Source organism: Ctenopharyngodon idella, chromosome 13 (genome assembly GCF_019924925.1).
Source record: "Ctenopharyngodon idella isolate HZGC_01 chromosome 13, HZGC01, whole genome shotgun sequence".
NCBI lineage: Eukaryota > Metazoa > Chordata > Actinopteri > Cypriniformes > Xenocyprididae > Ctenopharyngodon > Ctenopharyngodon idella.
In genome coordinates, this window is record NC_067232.1 from 14,382,936 (window position 1) to 14,409,639 (window position 26,704).

Sequence of the window (26,704 nt, forward strand, 5' to 3'; positions counted from 1 at the left end):
TTTTTTTTTTATCGTTACTCTACCACAATCTCCTTTAGATGGCGATAAACATGTCTCAATGGCTACAGATATCGGTCAAGGGTTGACTAATACAGACATTAATTAAAGAGCTTTTTGTGGTATAATGGCTTATTAAAACACGTTTTATAAATAGCCAGCTGTGTGGTTGAGGTTTTAATGGTTAGTGTGAGGCTCTGTGTCTTTAACCGGGAGCTTAGCTCGCATCTTATTGTGACCACTTTCCTAGTATGGCGAAGGTTTAGCTCATGAATAGTAATTTTGTTATTTTGACGTTGCTTATACGCATACCCATTGTTGAGGCTCGGCTCTTGAATATTAATTAGTTAGTCGGGACGCTTCTTTGATACCTTCCAATAGCGAAAGCGCATCTCATGAATATTAATAACCAAGCTTCACCATAGTACGAGTCGCAGAATCGCGGTCGGGAAGTAGGAGAGCTCCCGCTGGAAGCAGCACGCACTTGATATCGGGTTTTAAAACGGACCGCGTATAAATCATACGTTATTGGGATGGAAAAACCAACACCGGGGCCTTAAATTTGCGTTGGAAAGCTCAAAGAGCCCCATCCTTATCCGCCAGCCGGTGAGTAAATCGTTTTGTTTAGCCATATGACGATGTGCGCATCGCGCCTTATGGGGCATCCTGTGCAAATCCTTTACATTTTGTGTAAAACCTCTTCCCCAAATGAGAAATGCATTAGATCTTGCATTGATAAATATCAAGTCATAAGCTAAAATTCTAAAATTGCAAAGAAAAAATTGTCTTGCGTGAAGAAGACGCAATGTAAAATAAAGTGCATTCATTAAAATTTAGATTTTGACCCAGATTGTTTAATGCTCACTGGCAATGAATAATCCTTCACCTGAATAACTATTATAATATATAATCTGTAATATACAAGTATGTACAATTCACGTATTCATCATTCATTTATAGGGGTGTAACAATATATCGCAATACAAAAATGCAACAATATGTATCGTGTATAGTGACAATATGTATTGTGTAGCTCACCCAAAATGAAAATTCAAGTTTACAGAGTTTCTCAGTACTACACGAAACTACAATAAATAATGTTGAATATAATGTATAATAATGCAATGGGGGAATATTTGTGGGTCCTGATAATGCCTAATGTCTTATGTTACCAGTAAAAAGTGACCTACATTATTTTAAATATATCTAGTCAGTTACAGAGTGCAAGCATATTTGTCTAAAATAATTCTGTATTTTCAGCTTCAGAATCATGAATATTTTTATTCTGGTGGCAGAATTGTTCTGTGCATTGGGTTATCAGCACCAAGTCTAAGCCTATTTCCAATGTAATACCAAATTTAGCATTTTAATCAACAGTACCTTTTACCATGTCTTGGAGTATCGGAATAATATCGTATCGTGATATGTATCGAATCGTGACATGAGGGTATTGTTACATGCCTATTTATTATATATAATTTTTTTTAAAGAATCTAATTTATTAATTTAAATTAAGTTATTTAAAATCTACCATTATGGAATTAAGGGTTGGCAGGAACATATAAATTGCACAGAAATCAATTGCTTTTTCCCCTATTAGGTTTAGGATTTAAATAATAGGCCTACAGTTTAATGCAAAATATTGCGTATATTTTTAATTTTTCTAAAAGGACAGTGATCTTCTTATAGCTGCCATGTTACGTTTAGATAAAGATAGTTGAATTGATGCCAGAGTGCAAGATACCTGACCCAAGTAGTTGCAGTTTCAGAGAATTTTTTTATATATATATAGGTATGAATATATATATATATATATATATATATATATATATATATATATTACAGCAATAAAAAAAACCCTGATGGTAGACTTAAATCATTGGCGGATGGACAGCAGGTACTGGAGAGTCCCAGAGAGATCTGAAGTGTCTAAAAATATTTCGACACTGCAGCACAGCTTGATAACAAGGTATTTCTTTACACAGGGTTGAGAAACAGAACAGAAGAATAAATAAACCAGAGGGGCTAACTTCATCCATAAGAACCTATAAAGTTTTGGTGGAGGTTGAAACAACCCCACAAAGTTAGGATGATTAGAAGTATGTCTTGACAGATACATTTACCAGTGACATTTATCAAGCATGTTACCTCTGATATTGTTAATTGGCTTCATGCGGTCACACAAAACATTGAATTTTCCATTCCATCTGTTAGCAGCTCAAGGTCAGACATTAATAATTGCTGCCTAACCTATGAATGTTTTGCACAGGCTCTTACCGACATGCTGTAATGATTGAAATCGGTTCGCTTCAAAGCTGAAATTGTGATACCAACAGGACTCTCAGGGCATGTGACAAACCTTCAAATTTGGGCCCCCCACATTATTTAAACTATCTCTGTAGGGGCCCTTTTTATTATGTAATGCTCCTGTTTACCTTCCCACCCAAAACAAAGCAGACAGAGTCTGAAGTCTGAACAAGTAACTTTTCCCATGAAAGTAGATTGCTAATGCTTTACAATGATGGCAGTGTTCAGGTAACAGTTTCATATAACAATATTTTTGCAATTCCATTCAGTGACTCTAAAAAAGAAATTACCCACTCTACCTTTACCTTTTTAACATCATGTTAAATAAAGGTTCTTTATTGGCATCTATGGTTCTATGAAGAACCTTTAACATCCATGGAACTTTCCACTGCAAAGGTTCTTTAAGGGTTCTTCAGATTATTAAAATGTTTTCACATTAAGAAAAAAATGGTTCCTTTAAGAACTGTTCACTGAGAGGTAATTTGGTGAACCAAAAATGGTTCTTTCCCATCTAACAGGGAATGTTCTGGTAAGGTTCTCACAAAGTTATAAACAAATGTTTTTCCAGTAACATTAATAGAACATTTCTTCAAAGTTATCTAGTCATTAATAACGTTCTCAAAGCGTTAGCACAAAAACATTATCTATACATTATTCATGAAACATTTTTTTCTGAAATGTTTTAGTTGGACGTTCATCTTACATTTTTAAATGTTACTAATTGTTTCAAAGAACATTCAAAATTAATGTTCCCATAATATGGAATGTTCCCTTAATGTTTTCATAACATAATGGGAACATTAGAAAAACGTTCTTAGAACATATTTTATGTTAGCTGGGTCTATTGCATCACTGCAAAAAAGACCCTTTTGGAACCATTATTTTTAAGAGTGCAGGATCAGATCATGTTGTTTCAGTGGCTGAAAGCTCTTGTCTATGTCTCTTAGAAAGTGCCACTGCCCTCATGGAGGACAAGAGGAAGAAAAGGAGTCCCAAAGTGTCCCTGCCCCAGCCCCCTCCTCCACCAATCAACCCTCGAAAGCTCTCCGTTCTCCCGGCGAGTAAGAGCGCCACATTCTCGTTGGGTCTGCCCCAGCCCCCCTCCCCCAAACCCAGGGGAAAGTACAAGAGATCGGTGGGGGCAATGGGTCCATCTAAAGAAGTTCTTGCCGTTCCTGTGGTTCCCCCTAAAAACACAAGGTTTGTGCGTGTGTGCTCCTAAGCAACATATCTCTGATAGTTTGATCTTTGTGTTTTTAATTGACATTTAAAAGTAGAGTCTAGTAGTGATTCTGGTTCTATTTGTACCGATACAGGCCACACAGAGAGAAGCCCAGAGCTCCTCAGCCTGCCGGACCCAGTCGTGTATCCCAGTCCTCCTCGCCGCTCCAGCACTCATTCCTCACTGACGTCTCTGATGTGAGAGAGATGGAGGGAGGACTGCTCAACCTGCTCAACGACTTTCACTCTGGAAAACTACAGGCTTTTGGTATGACACATGTGCGCTAGGGTTTTATTCAGAAGCTTTAATAGTTTGGGCTCTAATTAAATGTCTTAATTGTTGGGACATTTTTGAGGAATGCAAAGGTGTGTAAGGGTGGCACATTTACACCACCTAATTCATCAGTGAGTTGATTCAGATTTGTTTTATGAATCTAGTAAGGTATTGTCTCAGTTTCTATGTGTATAACACGCTGTGTTTGCAGGTAAGGTGTGCTCCTTTGAGCAACTAGAGCATGTGAGGGAGATGCAGGAACGTCTGGCTCGGCTACATTTCAGTCTGGACAGTCATGTGGAGGAGCTGTCTGAAGACCAGAGAAAAAACGCTTCGGACCGCAATCTAGAACACCTGCTTTCTAATGTGAGACATTCTTTCATCTCATTTTATCATGTAACTCTTGTAGGGCTGCACGATTAATCGAAATAAAACCGAAATTGTTATATGGCCTAGAGCGATTATCATTTGAATGAAATGAAAATATGTGCTGCGTGTTTCAGAGTGAAGTTCTTTTACATGTGAACAGCTCAAGATTCAGTGTTTTCAGTGTCTTTTCAGTAAATTCTGCTCCATGCGAACTCATTTCTGCATCTGCTGTGAGTTTGGGTCACGTATAACCTGCATTTAGGAACGCCACATGCACCAACCATCTTCCCCCCCAAAAAACGACTGTTGTCAACAAAAGAGAAGCTTAGTAGTAATTATAATATAATATTATAATAATGATGATTATTATTATTATCATTATTATCATTATTATTTTCAAGTCTATTATATTGATATAAAATCACAACATATTTGGCCAAATTGTGCAGCCATAAAGACAAGCACAACAAACCCGGAACTTTTTTTTAATTCTAATCACAATATTAATCTTATGCATTCACACTGAACCAACCTTAAACCACAGACATTCGTTCTCCTTTCACACACACATTTATATTTGTACCTTACAGTAGACACACACATTAGTGGAATCTGGATCTAATGGAGATGGAACACAAGTCTACTTGTTCTCTCTCCACTATTCAAGCATTCTGAGCGTCTCTCACACACAAATACTCAAAGACTGGACACAATAATACCCTGTATCTCAATACAGGCCCGTGGCTGAATCTTGTATTATTATCCAAATCCAAGTGTCGCTGTCTGACTGAATTCTTTCATCAGCCTGTGAAGGGCTGGACAGTTACTATTGATAGTATTTCCCTTCTAGCTGTCAGCTCAGTGGTATGTGGTAGAGAGCCCAGAGTGTGACAGAGTATGTGTGAACTGTTTCATTATCGGTGGTTCACTCAGTATAACAGAGTGTATATGACTGAATATTATAGTTCAGGTTACTTTTTACCTCACTTTTTTGTCATTAAGCTTGTTTTCAGACTATTAAAGGGTTAGTTCACTCAAAAATTGTAATCAGTTACTCACCCTCATGTCGTTCAAACCCGTAAGGCTTACGTTCATCTTCGAAACACAAATGAAGATATTTTAATGAAATCTGAGAGATTTCTGTCCCTCCTTTGACAGTCTACACAAGTGACATTTTGTCGCTTCAAAAATTTCATAAAGAGATCATAAAACTAACCCATATGAATTGAGCAGTTTAGTCCAATTTTTTTGAAGAGACTCAATTGCTTTCTATGATGAACAGATTTAATTTAGTTTTTTAATCATATATAAACATTAATCAGCAAACTTAAACAGAAGCTCAGCCGAACCTGCTTGACGCATGAGAACAAACCTCTTCCGGAAGCTCAAACATGCTGCGTAACACACGAGAATGAATCTCATTGGTCCTTGCACACATTAAGCAAACATGCTTGAATTTCCATTTACCAAAACTGATGTGTGAGTTGATAAATGTTTATATGTGAATAAAAACCTAAATTCAATTCTGTTCTTATGATCTTATAAATCTTATAAAGCAATCGTGTCTCTTCGGAAAATTTATACTAAACGCTCGATTCTTATGGATTAGTTTTACAATCTCTTCATGAACTTTTTGAAGTGTCAAAGTGTCAGTTGCGTAGCTGTCAATGGAGGGATGGAAATCTCTCAGATTTCATCAAAAAGATCCTCATTAGTGTTTCAATGATATACGAAAGTCTTACGGGTTTGGAACGACATGAAGGTGAGTAAACGATGACAAAAAATGTTTTGGGTGAATTAACCCTTTAAGACTTAATATTTTCATTAAGCACATTCTCCATAATGCAATGTTTTACTTATAAATTTGTCTATAATTCTCATTATTGATTCTTATTACTGTACTACAGTCTTTTTTAATGTATTATTTTTTAAATCAGCAATATTTAAAGGCAGCACAACAAATACTACCAAGATGTATTTTACTATTTAAATAATACATATATATTAATTACAATGTTAAATTAATACAATAGTTATTTATTCATGTATCTATTATTGTGTTAATGAAAATTAGGAGGCAAAAAAATATTAATAATATTGATAATAATGCCACAGAGCAAAAAATGTAATGGTCCTAAAAATATTTATTTTTATGGCATATATGATTTTTGATTTTAAGGTAAAATATGACTTGGAAATGTTTGTGAGATTCACCCATTTATAATCAATTTGATGTCCAATAATTCACATAATCTTGAAGATGTTTATAACAAGCAAAAATAAAATATTTAGGATTTATTAAATTACTATACTTTTAGGGCACGGTGTAAAGAAGAAAAGCTTTTTTGCAGTGCAGTTTGTAATTTCTGAACAAGGACAGCATGTATTTCACAAATCAGCTCCGTTTTTGTCAACATACAGGCTAAACAAAAGAACCCATCAGGATTTTGTTATTGTTTGAAGTCTTCTGCTCTACTGATTCTGTCAGCTCAACCATTATAGATTGGTCTTTTTAAAGCAGCAGCAATTATATTGATTTTTTGAATTCATCTCTGTTTTTTTCTCCTCTTATAGCTGGAAGAATTGAGCAGCTCAATGTATCCTTTCACACTATGGTTTGTATGTGTTGTACGTTGCAAGAGTAATAAAATGCAATGTTAATTGACTTTTAATCTTAATCAACTCTGGTCAAATAACATATTTTGTGAAAATGTTACATTGTGTTTTTCCAGCATTTGTGTTTGTCCAGAGAGGGTTTGTGTTAGACTGAAAGCTCTCAGTGTTCTCAGCTAAGCACTTAGTTTTAGTTCCAACAAAAGCAGGGATTGTGTTTCTCAAAACATCTCAGATCAGTTGTGTCCTAATGGAAGCCAAATGGATACATGCATTTAAAGAATACTGGAATCAGTATTTTTATATGTAATAGGACCTCCAGAGTTTGTTCATTAGATGAACATTAGGACTGCATATCTCCTTAATGCAATTTAACCAGACAGAAACTCCACCTGGCAGAAAATCAAGACTTACCCAAGACCTCGAACACCTGAAGCAGGAAACCAAACCCAGCCGACCATCAAATCACTGTGCAGATCAAAGCCCAAGTTGCCATGGCTACAACTCAACTGCAGGTTCAATGAGCGCCATCACCGTGATCCGTGGCTAACGCAATGCTAAGTGACTGCAGCAGCATCAAAGCACATTCTCCATGTGAATTAAATTATTGACATTGAAAAAAAAACAAAATATTTTTTGTCTTGAACAGTTTCAGTTATTTTGAGCCTGAAAGCCATTTTTGTTAGTGTTTTAAGTGTTTAAATTGGGATAAATAGTAACTGTACTTACTGTAGGGTTTGAATGAGTTGATTCCACAGGTTCATTCATCACTGGTAAAGGATGACTTAGTTAAACAAGAGCAGACTTCAAAAACCTGAGATCTAGAATTATCAGATCAGCAATGACAGAAGTGAAGGAGAAGGTTAACATTTACATAATCAGTCAATCAGCACAACACACAATTGATTTTCATTCAGTAGTTGGTCAGTGTTCTCTGGAATGATGTTGTAAATGGCTGTGGAGTAGCTATAAACTCACTCAGGACTGCTTGAGATCATTGATCTTAGTGCCTCTTCTCAGTGTCTAGATTACATTGATTGTTTTACCGTAAGGTCTTCATGGGACTTTTCAAATGATGGAACTGGACCTTTTTGTAGATGCTTGTACATTAAAATTGAAGTACAATTATTTAAAATAATATGTTATATGCCATGTTTGTAAACTAGAGATTTAATAGCTGTGTTGATATAGGAACAATTATGCTAGTAGTTGTTTGTTATTCTATATGACACTGATGGAAATGTACAGTATTTGTGTGTGTGTTATCTTCGTATAAACTAAACTGAAAACAATGGAATCAGCCATTTCAAATTTCAGGTTCTAAAAAAGTTAGAGACAAGTTGACTCGAAAATTCCATTTCTTTATGGAGCAAATGACTGTATTTGAAACTTGTAGATATGCAGTCTTTACCCCAAAGCACAAAAGCAGTACAGTAACATCTAATAAAGATCTACAGTGGATGTAGATCAAAACTGCTGCAAAAAATGTTACATAGTCCATAATACAACCTCACTAACAACAATCCCCTTCCTATTTTACACCAGTTTCACTAAAACATCAGCACAACAAATGGACAGGTTTAGGGAAAAGTAAAAGATCTGCACCAGTTTGATGTTTATACATATATATATATTTCATAATGCAGTAACTTCGCTTCACAGCTGACCTCCGCTATGCCTACCTCCAACTATTTCGATAGAGAATCAGTACTGTTGCGTTGAGGGACGTCTGTTTAAATTTATATCAGATTGATTCATGACAGGATCTGATCCTGCATCAGCATGTACAGGCTGTTTTCTCTTCCCTCAGTCTAAAGCATTTGAAAGCATCATTTAAAAATCACATTTGTATTCTTTCTGTGAATTTCAATTATTTCAAAGAGAAAATATCTGTGTGCTTTGCTTTTTGTCCATGTCTTTTGTTTATCAATGCTTATAAACTATTTTCTATTTGTGTGCTTTAAGGAATAAAACTTAATGCAACAACTTACTCACTTTGGACTTACTTTTGCAATTATGGGTCATCAAGTAATAGGAGCAATTTGATTTATTAAAAATAGTTGGGGGGGGGGGGGGGGGGGGAATTATATTATGACTTTTTTTATGAAATGTATTTATTGTTTTTTAACAAATGTTACAGTAAAAGCATGCACAAATATATCATTAGGGACTATCTTTTGTTAATTAAAAGGATTGCAAAAGCCACAAGTAATGCAATTTTGTGTGAAGCATTTTAATTATTCCTTTATAGTTTGCTAGTTTTTCATATTAGAAGTTTAGAAGCATGAAATGTGGCAAAATGGCAACATGCTCAAACCAAAGTAGTGTTTTTTAAATTCACCTCTATTTTCACTAAATTAGGCTTAAGAAAATACATTTAAATTCAACATTTTATCCAATATATTAAAACCTATATATGTTGGGGTCATGGGTAAATAAAATTACTGCACAACAGGAATGACCCCATTACCAAAACATCTTCCAAACAGCGGATGGCGGTCGTGAGCTGCAATCGAATCCGATCCTCGGTGTGTCTGTAGGGGAAGAAAAACACAATCAGCCGTTCAAACACAGCGGCGCTATGAACGAACAGAAATTGATTCTGATATTAACTCAATTTCAGGTAATATTATTTTAATTCAGTTTCTAAAGGTAATGTAAATGTATTTTATTAATAATTTGTTTAACCGTATGTCGGGTAAGTAACTAGGCAAGTTCATTTTTGTTTACATTATTATTTTCATTTGTTTATCTACATTTTTGGAGCAGATGTCCTTTTTTTCTCAGTGCTGACTCTTGTCTGTTCTTTTTTACAATCAATACTTTTTTTAAAAAAAACTGTATTAGATTACAAATTAAGTTCTCAAAACTTCTGTAGTTTGTGCTTTATAAATGAACATGAGCGTTTTAGTATAAGGAAAGTAAAGCTAAAATTGTGTGTCGTGTTGTCCAGGCTCAGTGTCGCGGTTATGTGATGAGGCAAGGTCTGAGTTTGGTTCAGACTCAGTTTGAGGACGTCGTGCGAGAGATTGATGGAGGATTGGATCACCTGCAGTGGAGAGGAAACATCATTCCCAAACCTCACTTTACTGACACTGTGAGCTTCTCTGTCATTACTCATTTCTCTCACTGTCTACTACTGTTTAAAAACAACATAAGTTGTGCCATAAAGTTTCGTTATTACTTTGATTTTCAGATCTTCTTGTTTGTGTAATTTTAACTATTGAACGCATCATCTGATGATTGATTGATTGATTGCTTGATTCGATGCATGTCAGTATCAATATTAGCTAATGTTGCATAATGATAGATTTTAATGTGTGTGATGTAATCTATAGGAAAGTCTACTGCTGCAGTACGAACGCTCCAGATTTCAGTGCCATGACTGTCAGGTTGATTCCGAGAGAGAACAGAAGATAGAGGATGAGGACAGTGAGAAATCTCTCCCACAGTCTGAAATCCACATACCAGAGAGAGACGAAGCTCCTGAAACGGCCAGCAGAGACACTTCCACACCTGTGGACGGTATTGTAGAAAAGACCGGAGAGAACGTGGTTGAACGAAACCTGACAGATGATCCTATTACATTTTGCAGTGCTGTGAATTCAGATGTTAGCCACAGCAGCTTATTTCAGACAGGTGCTATGACAAGAGATTTCTCATTTTAAAAAAGGATATAAAGATTATAAAAAAACAGGCTGGACTTTACGTGTTTGTTTTTTTGTTTTTGGCAGGACCAGGTTTGCATTCAGTTTTGAAAGACACGGCACACACTCCTGACTCTCTGAAGCAGCAGCGGAGCACTTTGGCCATGGAGCTGCTGTGGATCCAGCAAGCCATCAGTAGCAGAAAGAAAGTGAGAGAAGTTTATCATTTTTAACATTAATGTTTTATATATATATATATATATATATAACAAAAAAAATGGTAGAAAATTGATCTGCTCTGCTCCTTTGCAGTATCTCACCCTCAAACAGAGAATGAATGTGTCACACTGATACCGGACCAGTTTTGAAGCGGATCAACGTTATGAGAGATGTTTTTCTCATTTCTTTGTAGCATTTACAGCACAGAATGGTTGTAAATCATGTTTATTTATAAGTTTGTTTTGTCCATAAATGTGTCTGTTAAAGAAGAGTTTCTATTTTTGTACAAATGACATTTGAGAAATAAATATAACTTGCACATAGTATTGAGATGGGATTTTCTGTTTCTATTTTATTTTATTTATTTATTTTTTTAAGTTGGATATACAGGTCTACATTCAAATTTAACCGCACACATAAAGCAACACCGTATATAAAGCAAATCTCGACTGCGTGATTGTTTATATCGCAAAATGTGAACTATTACAACCATATGAAGTTGAATATATAAGTATATCCATGTTTACCCGCATATATACAGTACACTCACGTAAAGAGGTATACATTATATAGCAGAACTGCTTATTTATATCGTCACAAAACGATTTTATCGCCCAGCTCTCATCTAAATATACGCTATATCTAAATATAGACTATATGGTAGCCCAAAGCCCATTATAAAAGTTAACGTGATTTGAAACAATGTATAGGCTATTTTTAAAATTGCTATACAAATAAAATTGACTTGGCAACAGACAATCTACAAAATATAACTGAATTTAAGGATTACTATTTAATTATCAAACATTTTTCAGTAGGCCCTAGCTGCTATAAGGGCTTTTAGACTAAACAAAACCATTCAAAATTTCAGGCTTGCTGTTTTACATTTATTGCAAATGAAACGAAAGGCGGTTTTTCTTCATTATCACTCCACAGAGGTTCTTTACGTCCCTGTGTTTAAAGGTCTCGGGCCTGTAGGTGATGATAAGGAGCGTAATTCTCCAAGGACACGAATAACCACTTCACACTTTATTGCACAACCCTGGATATAGCCGTTTGGAAGGACAGATTTATTCAGGAAGATTAAAGCGATTTTTTTTTATTTATTTTTTTGGGAGATAGATGTAAAATAGTCTTGGTCGTGTAATTAATAAATTGAAGTATTTCTGCTGCCCTCTCTCTAACCCTCTTTCCCCCTCCCTCACCTTCTCCGTATTGTTGTTGTAAAGCCCCACCGCCGCCATAGTTAGTAATGCTGCCATGGCAACCAGGAAACACTTCAGTGTGTGTATGCGAAAGGGTGGGAGTCTGGATGAGGTGTTTGAGTCTCTCACACTCAGGGATTTACTATTAGAAATAAACACTGAAAAAATCTGCACAACTACTAGTAACAGACCACACTTAGATGAGTTTTTCTCCAGGTGATCAGCTTCCTTTGTAAGTATTTTATTGTGAGTGTGTGTATATTTGCATGAGCATGAAAGTGCATCTCTGAGCTGTAAGTGAATCAATGTGTGAGTTTTTGTGTTTAAGGTGTGAATAAGTTTTGGATCTGTACTTTTACAGTTTTGTTATCAAATGTATGGTTACATTTTGATGGCATAAGTAAGTTATCCTATATAGGGGTTCATCTCTGTTTGTGTTTGTATTACAGGTGTGTGTTAATGTGGCTAGTTTAGGGTCATGGCATCCACTGGTGTCACTAATCACCTGCCTCCCGTCAAGAGTGTGAAGGTCTACAGAAATGGAGACCCCTTCTTTTCAGGTTAGAACAGGTTCTAAAACAGTTTTCTGTATAATTGCAGTACGCCACTGTCAAAGCATATACAGGGCCTAAAATTAACAGTGCCAAATGCGAGTAAAAATCGGTTATATATATATATATATATATATCACTCATGGCTCTTGACTGAATAACGATTGTAACTTTAATGGGGAATACTGTTCATGTATTTCATGGCTGGTAACAAATATTTATGGTCGGTAAATTTTCTTTAGTCACCAGCCATTGACAGGTGAGGTATATATATATTTCTGAAATAAAACTACATGTCATTTCATATATGTGTGTAAATGCATGTCCTTCTTGATCAGGAAGGAGATTTGTGGTCAACCAGAGACAAATCTCCACCATGGATGCATTGCTTAATGATATCACTCTCAGTATTGGAGCGCCGTTGGCTGTTCGAAATCTCTATACGCCACGATACGGCCACCGGGTCACGGACCTCACTGACCTACAGCAAGGGGCACAGTATGTGGCTGCAGGGTTTGAGCGTTTTAAGAAACTGGAGTAAGTGTGAATTCAATTAGAATGGGAATATTCTGAATTTATTCTGTCTTTTACTTCGAGGGAACAATTTGGTCTGAACTAAATGTTGAGACTTCGTGGTCCCAGTGTTTGGACTATGGTTTGGACACTTTAGCCACATTTAGCAATGTATGAATTTTATTACATTGAATAACAAAACATCAAATCAAGTCAGTGTTGTTATTAACTAATGCTAAAATTAAGCTGAAATTAAGCTGAAAATTAAATAAAATATAAATATTAGATGAAAAGCTTAAACTTAAAAACCTAAAAAAATATTGAAACTGAAATAAATTTTTAATAAGTTGAAGTACTAAAATACAAAAAAAAAAAAAGTTTAATAAATAACTTATAAAAATGACAAAAGCACATAACAAAATTAAAATTAAGAAGAAAACATATAAAATTAAATTTATATACATTTAATAAATTTATGAATTAATACAATAATACAAATTAGCTAATATATAAATATATCAAAATATTCATAAATACTACATGGGTTATTGGGATTGATTCAGGATCATTCATCAATAAACCATATTCCAGATTTATTGTGGAGAAGGCTTGATATTATGATAAATGGCTAAAACATGCATCATATTTGTTTGTCCGTTGTATATGTGTTTAGTTATCTGAGTGCAGGATTGAAGAAAGGTCCAATGTTCAGAGCTGTGGAGCCAACACAGGTATGTCAATTCAGTACTTATTACTGATTTGTTGCTTTTTAAATTTAATTAAGCTATAAATCACATTTTTACGGTGTTCTAAAGTTGATATATGTAATTATGCATCAAAAATCATACCCGTTTGTTTGTTTACTGGTGTGTTATGTTGTGTTTGTGTTTTTTGTTGCTGTGGATGTTGGTGTGTGTCATAAAGAGGAGGAGAGGGAGAGAGGGGTGTTATTGTCCCTTCCAACAATGGAAGGCCAGGGGAGACACGCTGTTAGTAATATCAGATCAGAAAGCTTGTTAGGACATGTTTAAGTGCCTGACCCTTTAATGCTGCACACAGAGCTGCTAAAACCACTGTTAATAATAGCCTTGAGAGCAGGGGACACTGACTCAGCATCAACATCCTTGATTTAAAATCACTGACTGCACATTATCCTGCTTTTTACACAGCTACTTGCCAAATAAAGAAATGGACATTAAATATTGATTTGCAATTTTTGTATTATGTGAGAATTAAGAGGAAGCAAAGTGATTTGAGCGACGTGAAGCTGTGTGAAGAATTAGTTTACAGTTTAACGGTCACTATACATAAATATTTGGCATTAGAATGCTGCGACTGACTAATCAGAATCAAGTATTCTCATTGTTAAAAATAATACATATAATTGTCCATTAATAATAAATACTCTTTTCACAGGCTAAAGCACTTGTCAGGCCTAATGTTTCTGCAAAATGGAGGAAGGTCATTACTCTGCCCTGCATCATACAGTGAGAAGTCAAGACATTTAAATGCACAAACATAATGCTTTTCCTCTGTTAAACCAGTTTTTCTCATGCTTTCAAAGAAATCCAAGCTTATTCTTCATTCTCCCTCTCATATTCAGTGTATTTAGGAACGGGGACATCCTCAGTCCTGCCATGCGTCTGATCATTCCCAGACACATGCAGAAAAATCTAGAGCAGATCCTGAGCCTCATTTCGGAAAAAGCCATGCTTCGCACAGGAGCTGTGCGCAGGTGATCAAAATATACATACTGTATGTTTTATGATGAGCGTATGAAGCAAGTCCTCATAAATGGTGTGGTTGTTTTGATTTCCACAATCATTTCACCTTTGACCTCTCAGGCTCTGTACTCTGGAGGGCTTCACGGTGACCTCCACAGACGAGCTGGAGTCTGGGCAATGCTATGTTGCTGTTGGAACAGAGAGGTTCAAGAAACTCCCATATGTGGAGATACTGCTAAACAAAGCAACAGGCAGCAGCGCGGACAGGTGATGATGGTGGATAATTGAGATGAACAATACTTTAATTCTTATGCACATGCACTACTGTTCAAATGTTTGGGGTTGGTAAGATTTTAAAAATATTTTTATATTATATTTTTTGAAAGAAGTCACTTATGCTCACCAAGGCTGCATTTATTTGATCAAAAATTCAGCAAAAAGGATTTTTTTTAGGATTCTTTAAAATAGAACATTCAAAAAACAGAATTTGTTTGAAATAGAAATGTATTTACTGTCACTTTTGATCATTTTATTGCATCCTTACTAGTGGTTAAACTGATCGTTGTTGATCCGTGATCCGTACGGACCAAGCCCCACGGTTCGGCACGCATGTGATTCGCGGATCAATTGCAAGTTTAACCGCAATAGAGTGAAAGGTTATCATTTGCACGTGTTTTGTCTTGCTAGTTTACACATTAAATAGATATAAAACCATTCCAGCGCTGGAAGAGGCAAAAGAGGATTTAATTCGGTATCGCACGCCACGCTGTTATCGGTGCACACAGACGCACATACATACAAGGCTCGCGCCATTCGGATGTGTATCTATCGGATGTGTGAATGCATGGGGTCTTACTCTTAAAGTGACAGCAACCTATAAATACCTGCTGTTGTCTGTCATGCAAAGATTAATCTATATTAAATTTATACAGTGTCATTTTACATTTAATTATTACATTTCTGTACACGAAAATTAATACTACAGTTAGACCTTATACTTTATTTGTAACTTCATGTTGTATTTATCTATGCTTGTAATTGGTGTACGTTTGTTCTTTTTACAGTCTGTTCATTTGCTTTTAATAATGTATTAGTTAGGCTAGTAGTTTCTGCTGTGGAATCGGAGTAGTTAAAGTGGGCTACGTAATAAATGCAAAGTTACCCCCCACCCCCCATTTTTTTTTGTGCTGATCCGAAAAATTATCCGTTCCGTGACTTAATAACCGTGATATGATCCGAACCGTGAGTTTTGTGATCCGTTGAACCACTAATCCTTACTGAATAAAAGTATAAATTTTTTGTTACTGAGCCCAAACTTTTGAAATGTAGTGCAAGTATAAATGAAACCATGTTAAATAGGATCTGTCTGTCTTCACTGTAGGCATTATGCAGGAGACAGAGGATTACAGAGAAGAATTGAGGTACTATTAACACTTAATATACAGCGGAGTTAAAATATTTCTTAAATATTTCTGTTTTATTAAAAAAATATTACAAATCATTAAAAAAAATATTATAAATAGAGGATTTTTTTCTTCATTCCCCCCCCCCCCAAAATTGTATTTTCAGGTTTAAATTAGATTTTTACTTTTTAATGCAGTCTCAGACTTATGGACCCCTGCTGTAAATTTATTTTTAGTGTGTCAGACTAATACATTTCCATAAGACAAATTGTTCTATTGAAGTTCGTTATTGTTCTCTTATGATGATCCGACTCAGAGTAGAAAGATTTTTCCCCAGGACAGCCACAGTGACTCCACCCTCCTGAATTCACCTGAGGTAAAAACCAAATCTGCATATTATTTTATTTTTTTTATTATCTTTACACTTTTTTTTTTTTTTTTTTTTAAATAATACATTCATTGTGTAATGTTCTACTTGTTTACACTATAATATTACTGTTTGTTTCTCTGTTATACAATGTACTTTTTTAAATCCACAATTATTTATTCGTGCTTTGAACTCTAGAGCATCATCGTTCAACCGAACCCAAAAAGGCTTCAGATCGTTGACCCACTATATTGAACATATCTTGTGTAAATGGTGTCTGCTTTCAGAGGGAAGGTAGGCGTGTGAAGTCCACAGGAGATGAGGTGGAGCGAGAGAGCTCCCCTCGGCTGGTTAAGAGGAGAGGAAGGAGAGGAGAAAGAGAAGAGAACTCTGTTTTCTACGCCAGACCTGTGAGAGTTCGCAGACACCCACCCACACACAGACCTCCACCTAAAGCTGCAACAGGTGATTGCTGAATAAATAAATACTTACCAAATAAAATGTAACCTTTTTGTTTATTAACCTGTTGCAGTCTGTCTTGTATGATAATTTTTTAATTGTGTTAGATAAACACAGTGTGTTTAAGGCCTCTGAGAGGGAGGAGGTTCGAGGTGCTGAGGAGGTCGCAGAGGATGAAAACACAGCTGTAGAGCTTCCCATTGACCAGGTACACCTCTCCCCTTCTTTTGTCCCATCTTATCTAGTCTTTTCTAAAAATGTTACATTTCAGAGAGAAGCAGATATTGTGGAGGATGAAGAGCTTCCTGAAAGAGATCAATTTGACCCAGCCAGTACAAATCATGTGAGTGTGTGAAATGCACATGAAATGAAAGTAATGACAACTCAATCATAAAGTAACACTATTTGTTCCAATTAAGAAGCATTCAGGTGAACTGCACAGTCCATCAGCTGATCTCTCTAATGAGAACAGAGAGAAAGAGTTTGTAGTGTCTGAGAGGGAGACATGGGACAACACGTCAGCTCTGCAGAGAGAAACACATCAGTCTCCGCATGATTCAAACAAACATGACATTGTAAGACACTGTGCATTGAACTTTGACTTCGTTTTTGTAGTTGTACATCTTAATTGTGTTTTCACTTGGGCTTACATGGAACTAAATCAGTTTAGAGGGATTATAGTATAGTCTCAATTAATTATGCAGATTTTCTTCAGGTCTGCATAATTCTTTCATTCTGTTCCTGTTTAGGAGTCGGACACACGGCATTCCAGATCTTCTCCATCATCACCCAGGGTATCTGAACATTCTCCACGAAGTGAAGAAACACAGCAAGAGCCAGTCAGTTTATGAGTTTTAAACCGGTATATTTAATGCATTTAATAATATTTTAATTTTTAGTGTAGTGCAGTGGTGCCATCTCTATTAAAAGCCTGATATCTAATTGCTGGTGGTAGCATATACGTAAAGGGTTAGTTCAACCAAAAATTAAAATTCTATCATTAATTACTCACCCTCATGTCGTTCCACACCCATAAGACCTTCATTCATCTTCGGAACACAAATTAAGATATTTTTGATAAAATCCGAGAGGTATATGACTCGTCCATAGACAGCAAATGAATTGCCACTTTCAAGGTCCAGAAAGGTACTAAAGACGTTGTTAAAATAATCCACGTGACTACACTGGTTCAACCTTAATTTTATAAAGTGACGAGAATACTTAAAAACAAAAATAACTTTATTCAACAATATCTTATCTTCTGTGTCATTCTCATACGCTGCCTATGTCCAGCGCTTCCAGGTTCTACGTCAGAACACCGGCTCAGTATTGGCTGGCTCCTGCGTCAGCATCACATGGATGCGTAATACGGCTCACATGAACAGCGTCTGCCAATACTGAGCCCGCGTTCTGACGTAGAACCTGGAAGCGCTGAACGTAAACAGCATATGAAAAGAGGATATTATTGAATTGTTATTTTTGTTTTGGTGCACAAAAAGTATTCTCATTGTTTCATAACATTAAGGTTGAACCACATCGACTGTTTTAACAATGTCTTTAGTACCTTTCTGGACCTTGAAAGTGATTGTTAAATTGCTGTCTATGGTGGAGTCATATACCTCTCAGATTTCATAAAAAATATCTTATGTTCCGAAGATGAATGAAGGCCTTACAGGTGTGGAACATGAGGGTGAGAAATTAATGACAGAATTTTCATTTTTGGGTAAACCAACCCTTTAATGCATCCTTTTTTTTTATAGTCTAATATCAAGTTACATTTAGTGGAAATTTTATGTTGCAGCCTTACCCATACGTATTTAGCAATTATTAGAATTAGGTGTAAAGATAAATCATTGAAACACCTTGTCTTGCTCTCTCTGTGTGTGTTTTAGACTTGGGGATCCCATGAGGAACAGACAGACAGGGATGCTGAGCGCCCTCTCCAGGCTGAATATGATGCAGGAGACAGAGGCACACCTTCCCAATCCACACACGAGGTCTGAACATGGAGATCACTATGAAATTGACATTATTTTGGTGAAAAAAATGGCATTTAAAATAACGTACCCTGCAAAGTAACAGTGATTCATTGAAAATTTTTTATTTTTTATTTCTTCTAACAAAATAAGACCTCAATGTAAAAGACATTTAAAATAAAGGTATTTAAATAATGGGCACTTTCACCTTATTTATACAAATCCATATAAACTTCTGTTAATAATACAATATGTACCAATATTTTGCATGTCCCACAATCCACATACAATCCACATTTCCATAGTTGCAAAACATTTGGATTTCACCAACAGTTCAAGAACAGATTTAAAGTTATACATTGTTTTCTCCTGGTTAAAGTTCACAGCATATACAGAAAAAGAAGCAGCACAGATATTGTGTCAGTTTTCACTTAGGTGAATATGTTTCACAACAGCTGGAGCAGATTAAAGGTCCAAGCTTTCTCCTCATTCGCCTTAAGTGGCATGTTTTAGTGGTCACTTGTGTTGCGGAGCCCTGTGCCGTCCGTCTCAGAGACAGAACTCAGGACGCACACAGTCACTCCAGACATGATGAGTAACATTCCCAGCAGAGCTCCTACATTGCAGAGAGACAGAGAGTAAAAGACCCGTCTAACTATGGAGAAGAGTGAATGATGTTATTAAAGCTACTTACTCTTTCCTCCAAACTCCTCTCCAAGCAGTTTACCCATTAGTAGTGTGAACAAAAATGTGAGGGAATTCACCATGGGCACAGCCAGAGATAGATCTACAAAACAAACAGAACTTAAAAATCCAACTCTAATGCTGGCTAATACAATTTTCCATGGCTGCATAGTGATTATGCTGGGAATGATGCTGCCAGCAATTAAAATATTTAAAGGGGTGGTATAATGCCATTTTTACAAGATGTAAAGCAAGTCTCTGATGTCCCCAGAGTGTGTATGTGAAGTTTTAGCTCAAAATACCCCACATATAATTTTTTATAGCATGTTAAATTTGTCACTTTTTGAGGATGAGCAAAAATGCTCAGTTTTTGTGTGTGTCCTTCGAAATGCAGGACGGAGTTTCAAGAGGTCATGTTAGCACATAGTGTTAGCAGCGCCTCACAAAGACTCACTGAAAATGTCAGAAACCGTTCAGCCTTTTATGTTTAAACCGGAGTCGGACAATGATGGAGAGACTCAAGAAGTGACAACATGTAGAATGCAACAGGACGTTTCTGAATGGTTAGTTGCTTAATTTATGTAACTGATGTGGAGTTAACTATCTTAAAGTCATTGATTAGCATATTCTGTCATGATAATCTATACATCGCTCGTGTGGTAACTGTTGTAAGATCAGAGTCAGAGAATACAACCCCCTGGCAAAAATTATGAAATCGCCACACTGCTCTGGAAAAAGACATGCCATTAATAAAAATAAAAAAAATGTGGATTTGTTTGAGGTATGTTTCCTGAAGCCAGAATGTTAAGTTATTGAACAAAACCTTTTTTTGTGTCATATCTGTGATTTGTTTGTTTGCTATAAAGTAAAAAAATCTGAGTGAACATCCTCTAAGTGTGGTGATTCCATAATTTTTGCCAGGGGTTGTATATGCTGTATGAAGATGTAACCGGTATAGTTCAGTTGAATTATGGTTATAACTTATGTTGTCATCTTGCTTTTATGACATGCTATTACATTTGTGTTATGTACTGTATTGCAATAACATGGCCTCACCCATTTGTTACATGTTCTCATGGGCAGGGTTTACGTAAATTTTAGGGTTAGTGATGTCACCAACCCGGGAAGAAGCTCATTTTAGTCCCTACCAGCTGTTTGTTGTAGTCCTTAAACAGAATTCTTTAAAAGAAAATATCTCTCTTTGCTTTGAACTTTGAGCGTCGTAACTTTGCAGCTATAACAGCAACACACACTAACTAAATTTAAAAAAGTGAAATCATAATCAACCACATTTCACATGGTCATATTGCATTTAAATTCAGTAACTGGCAACCAGTATCATCTTAGTAATAAAAACAATTATTTTGCATCCAATACTTTGTGTAAAATTGCTATCTTTTAGCAGCTTGATTCAAAACCTGAGTCATGAAACAGTTGCATTGCACTGTGGGACAGTATTACAGTATGCTCTGTATTACACTGTTCATTTGTGACCTGTGTAATGGGTCATCGAGATATTAATCATACAGAATTTCTGTGCACAGTATACATCCTATATACTGCAGGAGACTGAATCCAGGTTTAGGCTCATTTATACTGTATAAATAGTAGTATGATACTATCCTTAAGAACGTAGACAGTCAATACCTAGAAACTTGAAAAGAAAAAAAAATATCTTCTCACCCGTAGAAGCAAGAGTGAAGTAGAACATTAATGATCCACTTTGGTTCAACAGGAATGGCACCAAATACTAAAAAAAAAAAAAAAAAAAAAAAAAAGTAAATTAAATATATATTACAATTCTCCAATCGTAAGCACTTGGTATATGCGCTTAAAAGGATGATAAAAACACACCTTGAAATTGAGAAACAGGAATTTGACCTCAGCCAGAAACTGGAGGAGTTTGTTGTTCCTCTGAACCCCTTCAATGCCCTCTGTGCCTTTTTTCAGGAAGGGGTTTGTTCCTCCCCACAAGATCGCGACCAACAACAGACAAAGCACTTCACCTGGAGAAAACATTTATTAGGACAGACATTTATTATATGCATTAAAAACAACAATCAACATGTTTGAAGAAATGCACATAATGGAAATTTTACTACATAAAACTGCGAAACAACTGATCATCCAATTATTTTTCTTGTTTACTCGGAACAGTTCAGAAAAAACACCCCCAAATTTCTTTTTTCAGATGTAAACTGATTGATTTGCACAGACACTCGAGCAAAGCGTCACGTGCCCTTTAATAACGATGTCTGCAATTTATCTTCAACAAGGCGTATGTGGCGACGAATTTATTTAGTTAACGTTAGACGACATTGCCAATATCTTTGAAATACTCTGCAAAATACGTGACAGTCTTACTTGTTGACACCATTTCAGAAGGGGTGAGGATCTTATTCGAGTAACAAAAACAAGTCCAAAGAAGAGAGAAGTTTCAGGGCGTTGCTGTCATGCATTGAAGAGATTTTGCAAATAGCTTCAGATGATTCTTCCATCCGTTGAAATGGGGGGGTTTAACCTTTAAATATTTAGGTCTATGAATAAAATGTTTAGCTAAAAAAATCAGATGTAGAATCAGAATGTAGGCAACTTCGAAATGAAAGTAGAAGTTTGTGTACAGGTTCACTTCCTGTTGATATCCAACTCAAAAAGATGGGTTAAAGCAAAATGAACGCCGCTCATTTCAAGCGGCCATTGTCTATCCATTGTAGCTACAGATCTGCAGTTCATGTGTCATACATACGCAAACAGATTTTAAATTAAAAGACTTTTGGTTCCGTTGATAAGAACACACAACACCTGCATAACCAAGAACAAAATTTAAATCAAGAGTATTGAATAGGTAGATAAGTTGACCTGATCTAAAAACAAACAAAAAAGTCTGAGCTCCCAGGTCACTAACCTCTGGTTTGCTTTATTTAATGTGATAATATCATAAATATAGCCTAATTAGAATATTTTCGTCAGAAGACTGTTTTTGAAGACTGGTTTTGATTTCTAATATCTCTATCCAACAGAATAATTTACTTGAAACACAGTTTGTCATCATTCATTCACTCACTCAGAGAAATGACCGTCCATACACAGAGAACAAAATTCTGTTTAAGTTCACTTTATTAGGGTCACAGAGCACATTATACATAAATTATAAACAAATAAATAAAATGAAATAACCTCTCATTGGTGGTAATTACTATTATACTGCTCTATTCTATAGAGCTATATGTTTAAAAAAATGGATTTGATTTGAATGCAAAGTACACCTAAAAGGACAATTACATTTAGCAGCTGCTGAGGTAAAAAGAATAAAGAAACAACAATGTTGAAACCACTGTAATTTGTATGATAACATGTGAAAAGTGCAAAAGTAGTAATTAAAAATATATAAACAATTAAGGTTATTCAGAGAAAATAAATCAACAATCAGTGGCAAAGGGATAATAGCAGGTTATTAATGATGGAAGCATACCGTTGAAAGGTTTATAGCCACCTTGATACTCAACCCATGCCCTGTTACAGCTCAAAGACCCCAATATTGCTTTTTATAAGTTAGCTTTTTGTTTATTTGATTTGGCTGAGGCTCTCTTTGCACATTTAGGGAGTATAACATTGTTAACTTGTTGAAATGGCTATGGTGCAGTACCACTGGTTTGGAGGGATTCTTTCAAATGCTTCTGGCATTTACCATATAAAGCTAATGTGGATTTGCTCCTTACCTCTTTCAGCATGTAAACAGTAATAAATCCACTTAAAATGATGCATACAACTGAGAGAACTATGACTGGGACAGTGACTGCACCTCCAGCTTCTCCTGGAACTAAAACGGACACATCTGTTAGATACAGTATGGATCAACCCTACATTCATTTTATATTCATTCGGTTTTTTGATTTACAGTAAATCTACAGGTACATTCAGACACAAAAACGTTTGTTACGCTATCCACATTATTTTTAATGCAAGAGTGGGTGCAGCCATTTGTAAATTGAATGTGTCTGGCTTCCAGTCTCATCCATTTCCAGTTATTTTAGCTGTACATAAAAGCTCATTATGTTGCTTGATATTGCAAACTGGTATGTCTTACCATATTATTTTAGTGTATTGTCATAATTAACACTGGTTTGTATCACAAATAGCTTTCTGCATTTTGTTGTTCTTTTAGTTGTTTACCTATAGCAGCAAATGAATCGAAAGTCTTGCACCTTCACAGAAAATAGCTTTCTTCTGTGTTGTAAAGATGGATGGATATTAGTGAGGACATCTCATAGACTTCCTTTTTTTTATTTTAATCAGGTTAATGATATTTTGTATCACCGAACCCAACCTTTTTTTGTACTACAAAATGGTTTTTCCGTAGTACTACTGCACACCGTGAATTGTTTGCTTTTGGTATCCCAGAGTGAAAGAGGGTTTTTACCATAGCTGAAGATCACAGGTCTCTGAAGCTTCTGGTTCAGGAGGTGGTTCTTCAGTGTAAATGTGACATTAACCACTGGCTTCTGGGCCTCATAGCTGCTCTTAACTAAATAAAGCCCATCTTCTGTCTGATCATGGAGTTCCAGATGATGGATAAGGCTCTGGCCGTGTTCATCCAACCAGATCACCTCAGGCTTGGGGAATCCCTCCGTCTCAAACTGCACCATCACTGTGGTAGAGTTTGCATGGATGCTCAACCTGGGCTCGGAGTAAAAGGCTAAAGAACACACACACGCACATTTAGATTGACTATTCAGTGATCAGAGCTCAGCTGTTTTCGGATGCCATTTGTGTAAAAGCATCCATGTACAAATGCCATTTAATTTTGCTTCATTATTAAGCATTCTGTTGTAAAATGACAGTGAGGGTTCACAACTTCAAATTCTACATACCTCCATAGTCAAGTTTTATTTTTGCATTTCCCACTTCTTTGATGTTGCTCACTTTACACAGGTACCAACCCACATCCTTCAGTCCAACTCCATCTATCCTCAGAGAGGCATTCCCTTTGCCAAGCTCTGAAATATAAAGCGAGGTCCGTTTGTGGTATTCTGGACTTTGATGGCCTAGCTGGTTCTGTTCATAATAGAAGCTGTGCACGACCCGCGAGTCCTCCTGCCGTTGCCACACAATAACTAGGCTGGAAAGGTCGGGGTACGGCGTGAAATGACAGCCCAGTACAGCTGGATGACCCCTGACTGCAATCAAGTGATCATTTGGTACGCTTACCATACAAGAAGCTGTAAGCAGAATGCATCCAGATTTAATGCTTAACAAGATATTTGCATGTAAACATAATAATATTCATACACATATTTCATCAGCTGTACATGTAATAGGCTATTATAGACACATTAGAGGAACACACTTTGAATACCTTACCTGCACTGCTAGCTAAAATGCAATATAGAAGTTGGAGCATTTTTTAAACCCAATAAGAAGTAAGACTTCCTACTTCTAGTTCTTCTGCAATTAGTGTAAAAAAAGAAAGAAAATGTACTAGAAGCTTAGTACCCACTAACAAAATAACATCGTTAAGAATAGATTGGCCAAATATTTCAATTAGCAACAAAACTTTCCATTTACTCTGTTACTATCCGTAGAGTTATGAAATTTTTATAATAATTATACGCAAGTTAAAAGCTTACAGAACCTCAATAAAAATAACCCTCCGACACACAGACCTCTGTATAATGAGGAGAAAATTAGACGTCAGGTAAAGTGAAAGTAAACAATTGGGTGTGTATCATTTTACGTGGCCGGAAGTGAGGCAAAAGTTCACAATAAAATAACAGTAAATTAATTTGCTACTTATCAGATTGTGTTTTATTAACGACTACACCTACCCTTACAAAAATGCAAATACAGTAATTAAATGACCCAATATTAATGTTGCGCATGCCCAGTGTCCGTAGCTGTATCCCTTCTAGTCTTTACCGAGAAACAGCGCCGTGAATTGGGCAGAAAATGTGCATTCTCTGCCAAGTTCAACGGTCCATAAAAAAATGATACAGTAAAAAGTACTGAAAATTTGGATTTCGTTAGAGGAGTCCCTCTACTATATAATACGTGAACCTCAAGGAACATATTAAAATAATAAATAAATCCATGTCATGACCTATTTGAACACCGTGTTGCTTGTATCAGACTTGTGGTTCCCATGAGGATTGAGGAACAGACAGACAGGGATGCTGATCGAGCGCCCTCTCCAGGCTGAAGATGATGCAGGACACACCTTCCCAATAACACACACGAGCTCTGAACTTGGAGATCACTGTTAAACTGATTATTTTTGGTGGAAAATCCCACAAGATCACGACCACTAAACAGACAAAGCACTTCACCGGTTTATGAGATATTTATTTTTAAAAGAACAAGTCAGTACATTTATAAATACATTTATTTTAAAACAAGATGCAACATAGCGATTCCATATAAAGCTATGCAGAACCATTTGAGAAAAACACGACCGCTGAATTCGGAACCGCATACTGCCATATAAAGATATGGCAAACGTTGTACGACTAGTATGTGGTTCGAATTCAGCACACTTAAACCTTTGTACAACATTCATGATTGTCTTACCTGCTGACACTATTTTACTCTTCTTCGAGTAAAAGAAACTACCTCTACGCATGCGCACAAAACGTTTAAAATAAAAGACCTTGGTTGACATATTACATTAAGAAATCAAGGAAGATATTTTAATCTAATATAGTAAGAGTAACGTTAGTCCTTCCGCATTGCTGTTCCATACTCCAGTTCAGTTGGTGGCGGTAACGCACCTAAAAGCTAGTTTGCCAACCGCTAATAAGCAAGAAGAAGAAGAAGAAGAAGAAACATGTGGTTCTTCAGCGATTCACGTTAAGATGATTTATTTTACCATTGTATCTTGGTTGTATCTACTATTTAATATACTATGATTGTAATAAAAATGTTTTCCTAAGGAAATACATGGCAGCAGAATGAGAAATTAAAACAGTCAAAAACTCTTCCTAAATGTGTACTTGTTGCTTTTAAATTCACCCCACAAACATTGCAGTTTGATATTAGCTTACACAAGTTTGTTGCTGGAATTGTTTAACCAGAACACATACACAGCTATAGGCTAATGTTAATGTACTAAATATGCACATATAACCTGTTAACAAAAGCTCATTTCATGTTGATTTTTACTAGTCTGTGAAAGCTTAAGA

At 36.0% G+C, this 26,704-nt stretch overlaps 5 protein-coding genes across 14 annotated transcripts; 3 read left to right on the forward strand and 2 right to left on the reverse strand.

The window, feature by feature from the left end:
• Positions 1–411: 411 nt before the first annotated feature.
• ccdc28b (coiled-coil domain containing 28B) lies at positions 412–8,771 on the forward strand. The gene is made up of 6 exons (XM_051917548.1): positions 412–603; positions 3,252–3,504; positions 3,621–3,793; positions 4,011–4,165; positions 6,743–6,765; positions 7,161–8,771. The coding sequence occupies exons 2-6, from the start codon at positions 3,269–3,271 to the stop codon at positions 7,213–7,215; spliced, it is 642 nt and encodes a 213-aa protein (XP_051773508.1). The 5' UTR covers positions 412–603; positions 3,252–3,268; the 3' UTR covers positions 7,216–8,771.
• A 494-nt stretch (positions 8,772–9,265) lies between these two features.
• On the forward strand, positions 9,266–10,971 carry iqcc (IQ motif containing C). 2 transcript variants are annotated; one of them, XM_051917546.1, is made up of 5 exons: positions 9,266–9,404; positions 9,735–9,878; positions 10,120–10,420; positions 10,516–10,637; positions 10,713–10,971. In XM_051917546.1, the coding sequence occupies exons 1-5, from the start codon at positions 9,363–9,365 to the stop codon at positions 10,794–10,796; spliced, it is 693 nt and encodes a 230-aa protein (XP_051773506.1). In that variant the 5' UTR covers positions 9,266–9,362; the 3' UTR covers positions 10,797–10,971. The 2 variants fall into 2 exon arrangements, with proteins under 2 accessions (XP_051773506.1, XP_051773507.1); XM_051917547.1 differs by having other exon boundaries at positions 10,741–10,971.
• Positions 10,972–11,103: 132 nt separating this feature from the next.
• dcdc2b (doublecortin domain containing 2B) lies at positions 11,104–19,042 on the forward strand. Of its 7 annotated transcripts, none has more exons than XM_051917514.1 (15): positions 11,104–12,084; positions 12,302–12,412; positions 12,742–12,940; positions 13,590–13,647; positions 14,333–14,403; positions 14,520–14,651; positions 14,761–14,907; positions 16,022–16,061; positions 16,360–16,419; positions 16,698–16,875; positions 16,977–17,077; positions 17,141–17,212; positions 17,289–17,444; positions 17,619–17,708; positions 18,762–19,042. In XM_051917514.1, the coding sequence occupies exons 2-15, from the start codon at positions 12,331–12,333 to the stop codon at positions 18,870–18,872; spliced, it is 1,497 nt and encodes a 498-aa protein (XP_051773474.1). In that variant the 5' UTR covers positions 11,104–12,084; positions 12,302–12,330; the 3' UTR covers positions 18,873–19,042. The 7 variants fall into 7 exon arrangements, with proteins under 7 accessions (XP_051773474.1, XP_051773475.1, XP_051773477.1 ...); XM_051917515.1 differs by having other exon boundaries at positions 17,292–17,444; XM_051917517.1 differs by having other exon boundaries at positions 16,381–16,419.
• On the reverse strand, positions 18,955–22,191 carry tmem234 (transmembrane protein 234). 2 transcript variants are annotated; one of them, XM_051917553.1, is made up of 5 exons: positions 21,894–22,191; positions 21,384–21,535; positions 21,213–21,279; positions 19,540–19,632; positions 18,955–19,461 (listed from the first exon to the last, which is right to left on the reverse strand). In XM_051917553.1, the coding sequence occupies exons 1-5, from the start codon at positions 21,904–21,906 to the stop codon at positions 19,355–19,357; spliced, it is 432 nt and encodes a 143-aa protein (XP_051773513.1). In that variant the 5' UTR covers positions 21,907–22,191; the 3' UTR covers positions 18,955–19,354. The 2 variants fall into 2 exon arrangements, with proteins under 2 accessions (XP_051773513.1, XP_051773512.1); XM_051917552.1 differs by lacking the exon at positions 21,894–22,191 and adding an exon at positions 21,632–21,780.
• A 437-nt stretch (positions 22,192–22,628) lies between these two features.
• Positions 22,629–26,290, reverse strand: LOC127525176 (CD276 antigen-like). 2 transcript variants are annotated; one of them, XM_051917539.1, is made up of 4 exons: positions 26,094–26,290; positions 24,401–24,748; positions 23,950–24,225; positions 22,629–23,349 (listed from the first exon to the last, which is right to left on the reverse strand). In XM_051917539.1, exons 1-4 carry the CDS (start codon positions 26,182–26,184, stop codon positions 23,162–23,164), a joined length of 903 nt encoding a protein of 300 aa, XP_051773499.1. In that variant the 5' UTR covers positions 26,185–26,290; the 3' UTR covers positions 22,629–23,161. The 2 variants fall into 2 exon arrangements, with proteins under 2 accessions (XP_051773499.1, XP_051773500.1); XM_051917540.1 differs by having other exon boundaries at positions 22,629–24,225.
• Between the last annotated feature and the right edge of the window lie 414 nt (positions 26,291–26,704).

Excerpts from the sequence above, each read along its gene's own strand:
- ccdc28b (XM_051917548.1), top strand. The coding sequence starts at position 3,269 with ATGGAGGACAAGAGGAAGAAAAGGAGTCCCAAAGTGTCCCTGCCCCAG. Across the intron at positions 3,794-4,010 it reads TGGAAAACTACAGGCTTTTG|GTAAGGTGTGCTCCTTTGAG; the intron begins GTATGACACATG and ends CTGTGTTTGCAG. Across the intron at positions 6,766-7,160 it reads GAAGAATTGAGCAGCTCAAT|ACAGAAACTCCACCTGGCAG; the intron begins GTATCCTTTCAC and ends CAATTTAACCAG.
- iqcc (XM_051917546.1), top strand. The coding sequence starts at position 9,363 with ATGAACGAACAGAAATTGATTCTGATATTAACTCAATTTCAG. Across the intron at positions 9,405-9,734 it reads TGATATTAACTCAATTTCAG|GCTCAGTGTCGCGGTTATGT; the intron begins GTAATATTATTT and ends CGTGTTGTCCAG. Across the intron at positions 10,421-10,515 it reads CAGCAGCTTATTTCAGACAG|GACCAGGTTTGCATTCAGTT; the intron begins GTGCTATGACAA and ends TGTTTTTGGCAG.
- dcdc2b (XM_051917511.1), top strand. The coding sequence starts at position 12,331 with ATGGCATCCACTGGTGTCACTAATCACCTGCCTCCCGTCAAGAGTGTG. Across the intron at positions 14,652-14,760 it reads CGCACAGGAGCTGTGCGCAG|GCTCTGTACTCTGGAGGGCT; the intron begins GTGATCAAAATA and ends TTGACCTCTCAG. Across the intron at positions 17,709-18,761 it reads AAGAAACACAGCAAGAGCCA|ACTTGGGGATCCCATGAGGA; the intron begins GTCAGTTTATGA and ends TGTGTGTTTTAG.
- tmem234 (XM_051917552.1), bottom strand. The coding sequence starts at position 21,656 with ATGATCAGTTGTTTCGCAGTTTTAT. Across the intron at positions 19,633-21,212 it reads CTTCACTCTTGCTTCTACGG|ATCTATCTCTGGCTGTGCCC; the intron begins GTGAGAAGATAT and ends TTTGTTTTGTAG. Across the intron at positions 19,462-19,539 it reads AGAGGAGTTTGGAGGAAAGA|GAGCTCTGCTGGGAATGTTA; the intron begins GTAAGTAGCTTT and ends TCTGCAATGTAG.
- LOC127525176 (XM_051917539.1), bottom strand. The coding sequence starts at position 26,184 with ATGTCAACCAAGGTCTTTTATTTTAAACGTTTTGTGCGCATGCGTAGA. Across the intron at positions 24,226-24,400 it reads AATAAAACTTGACTATGGAG|CCTTTTACTCCGAGCCCAGG; the intron begins GTATGTAGAATT and ends TGTGTTCTTTAG. Across the intron at positions 23,350-23,949 it reads ACCTGTGATCTTCAGCTATG|TTCCAGGAGAAGCTGGAGGT; the intron begins GTAAAAACCCTC and ends TGTCCGTTTTAG.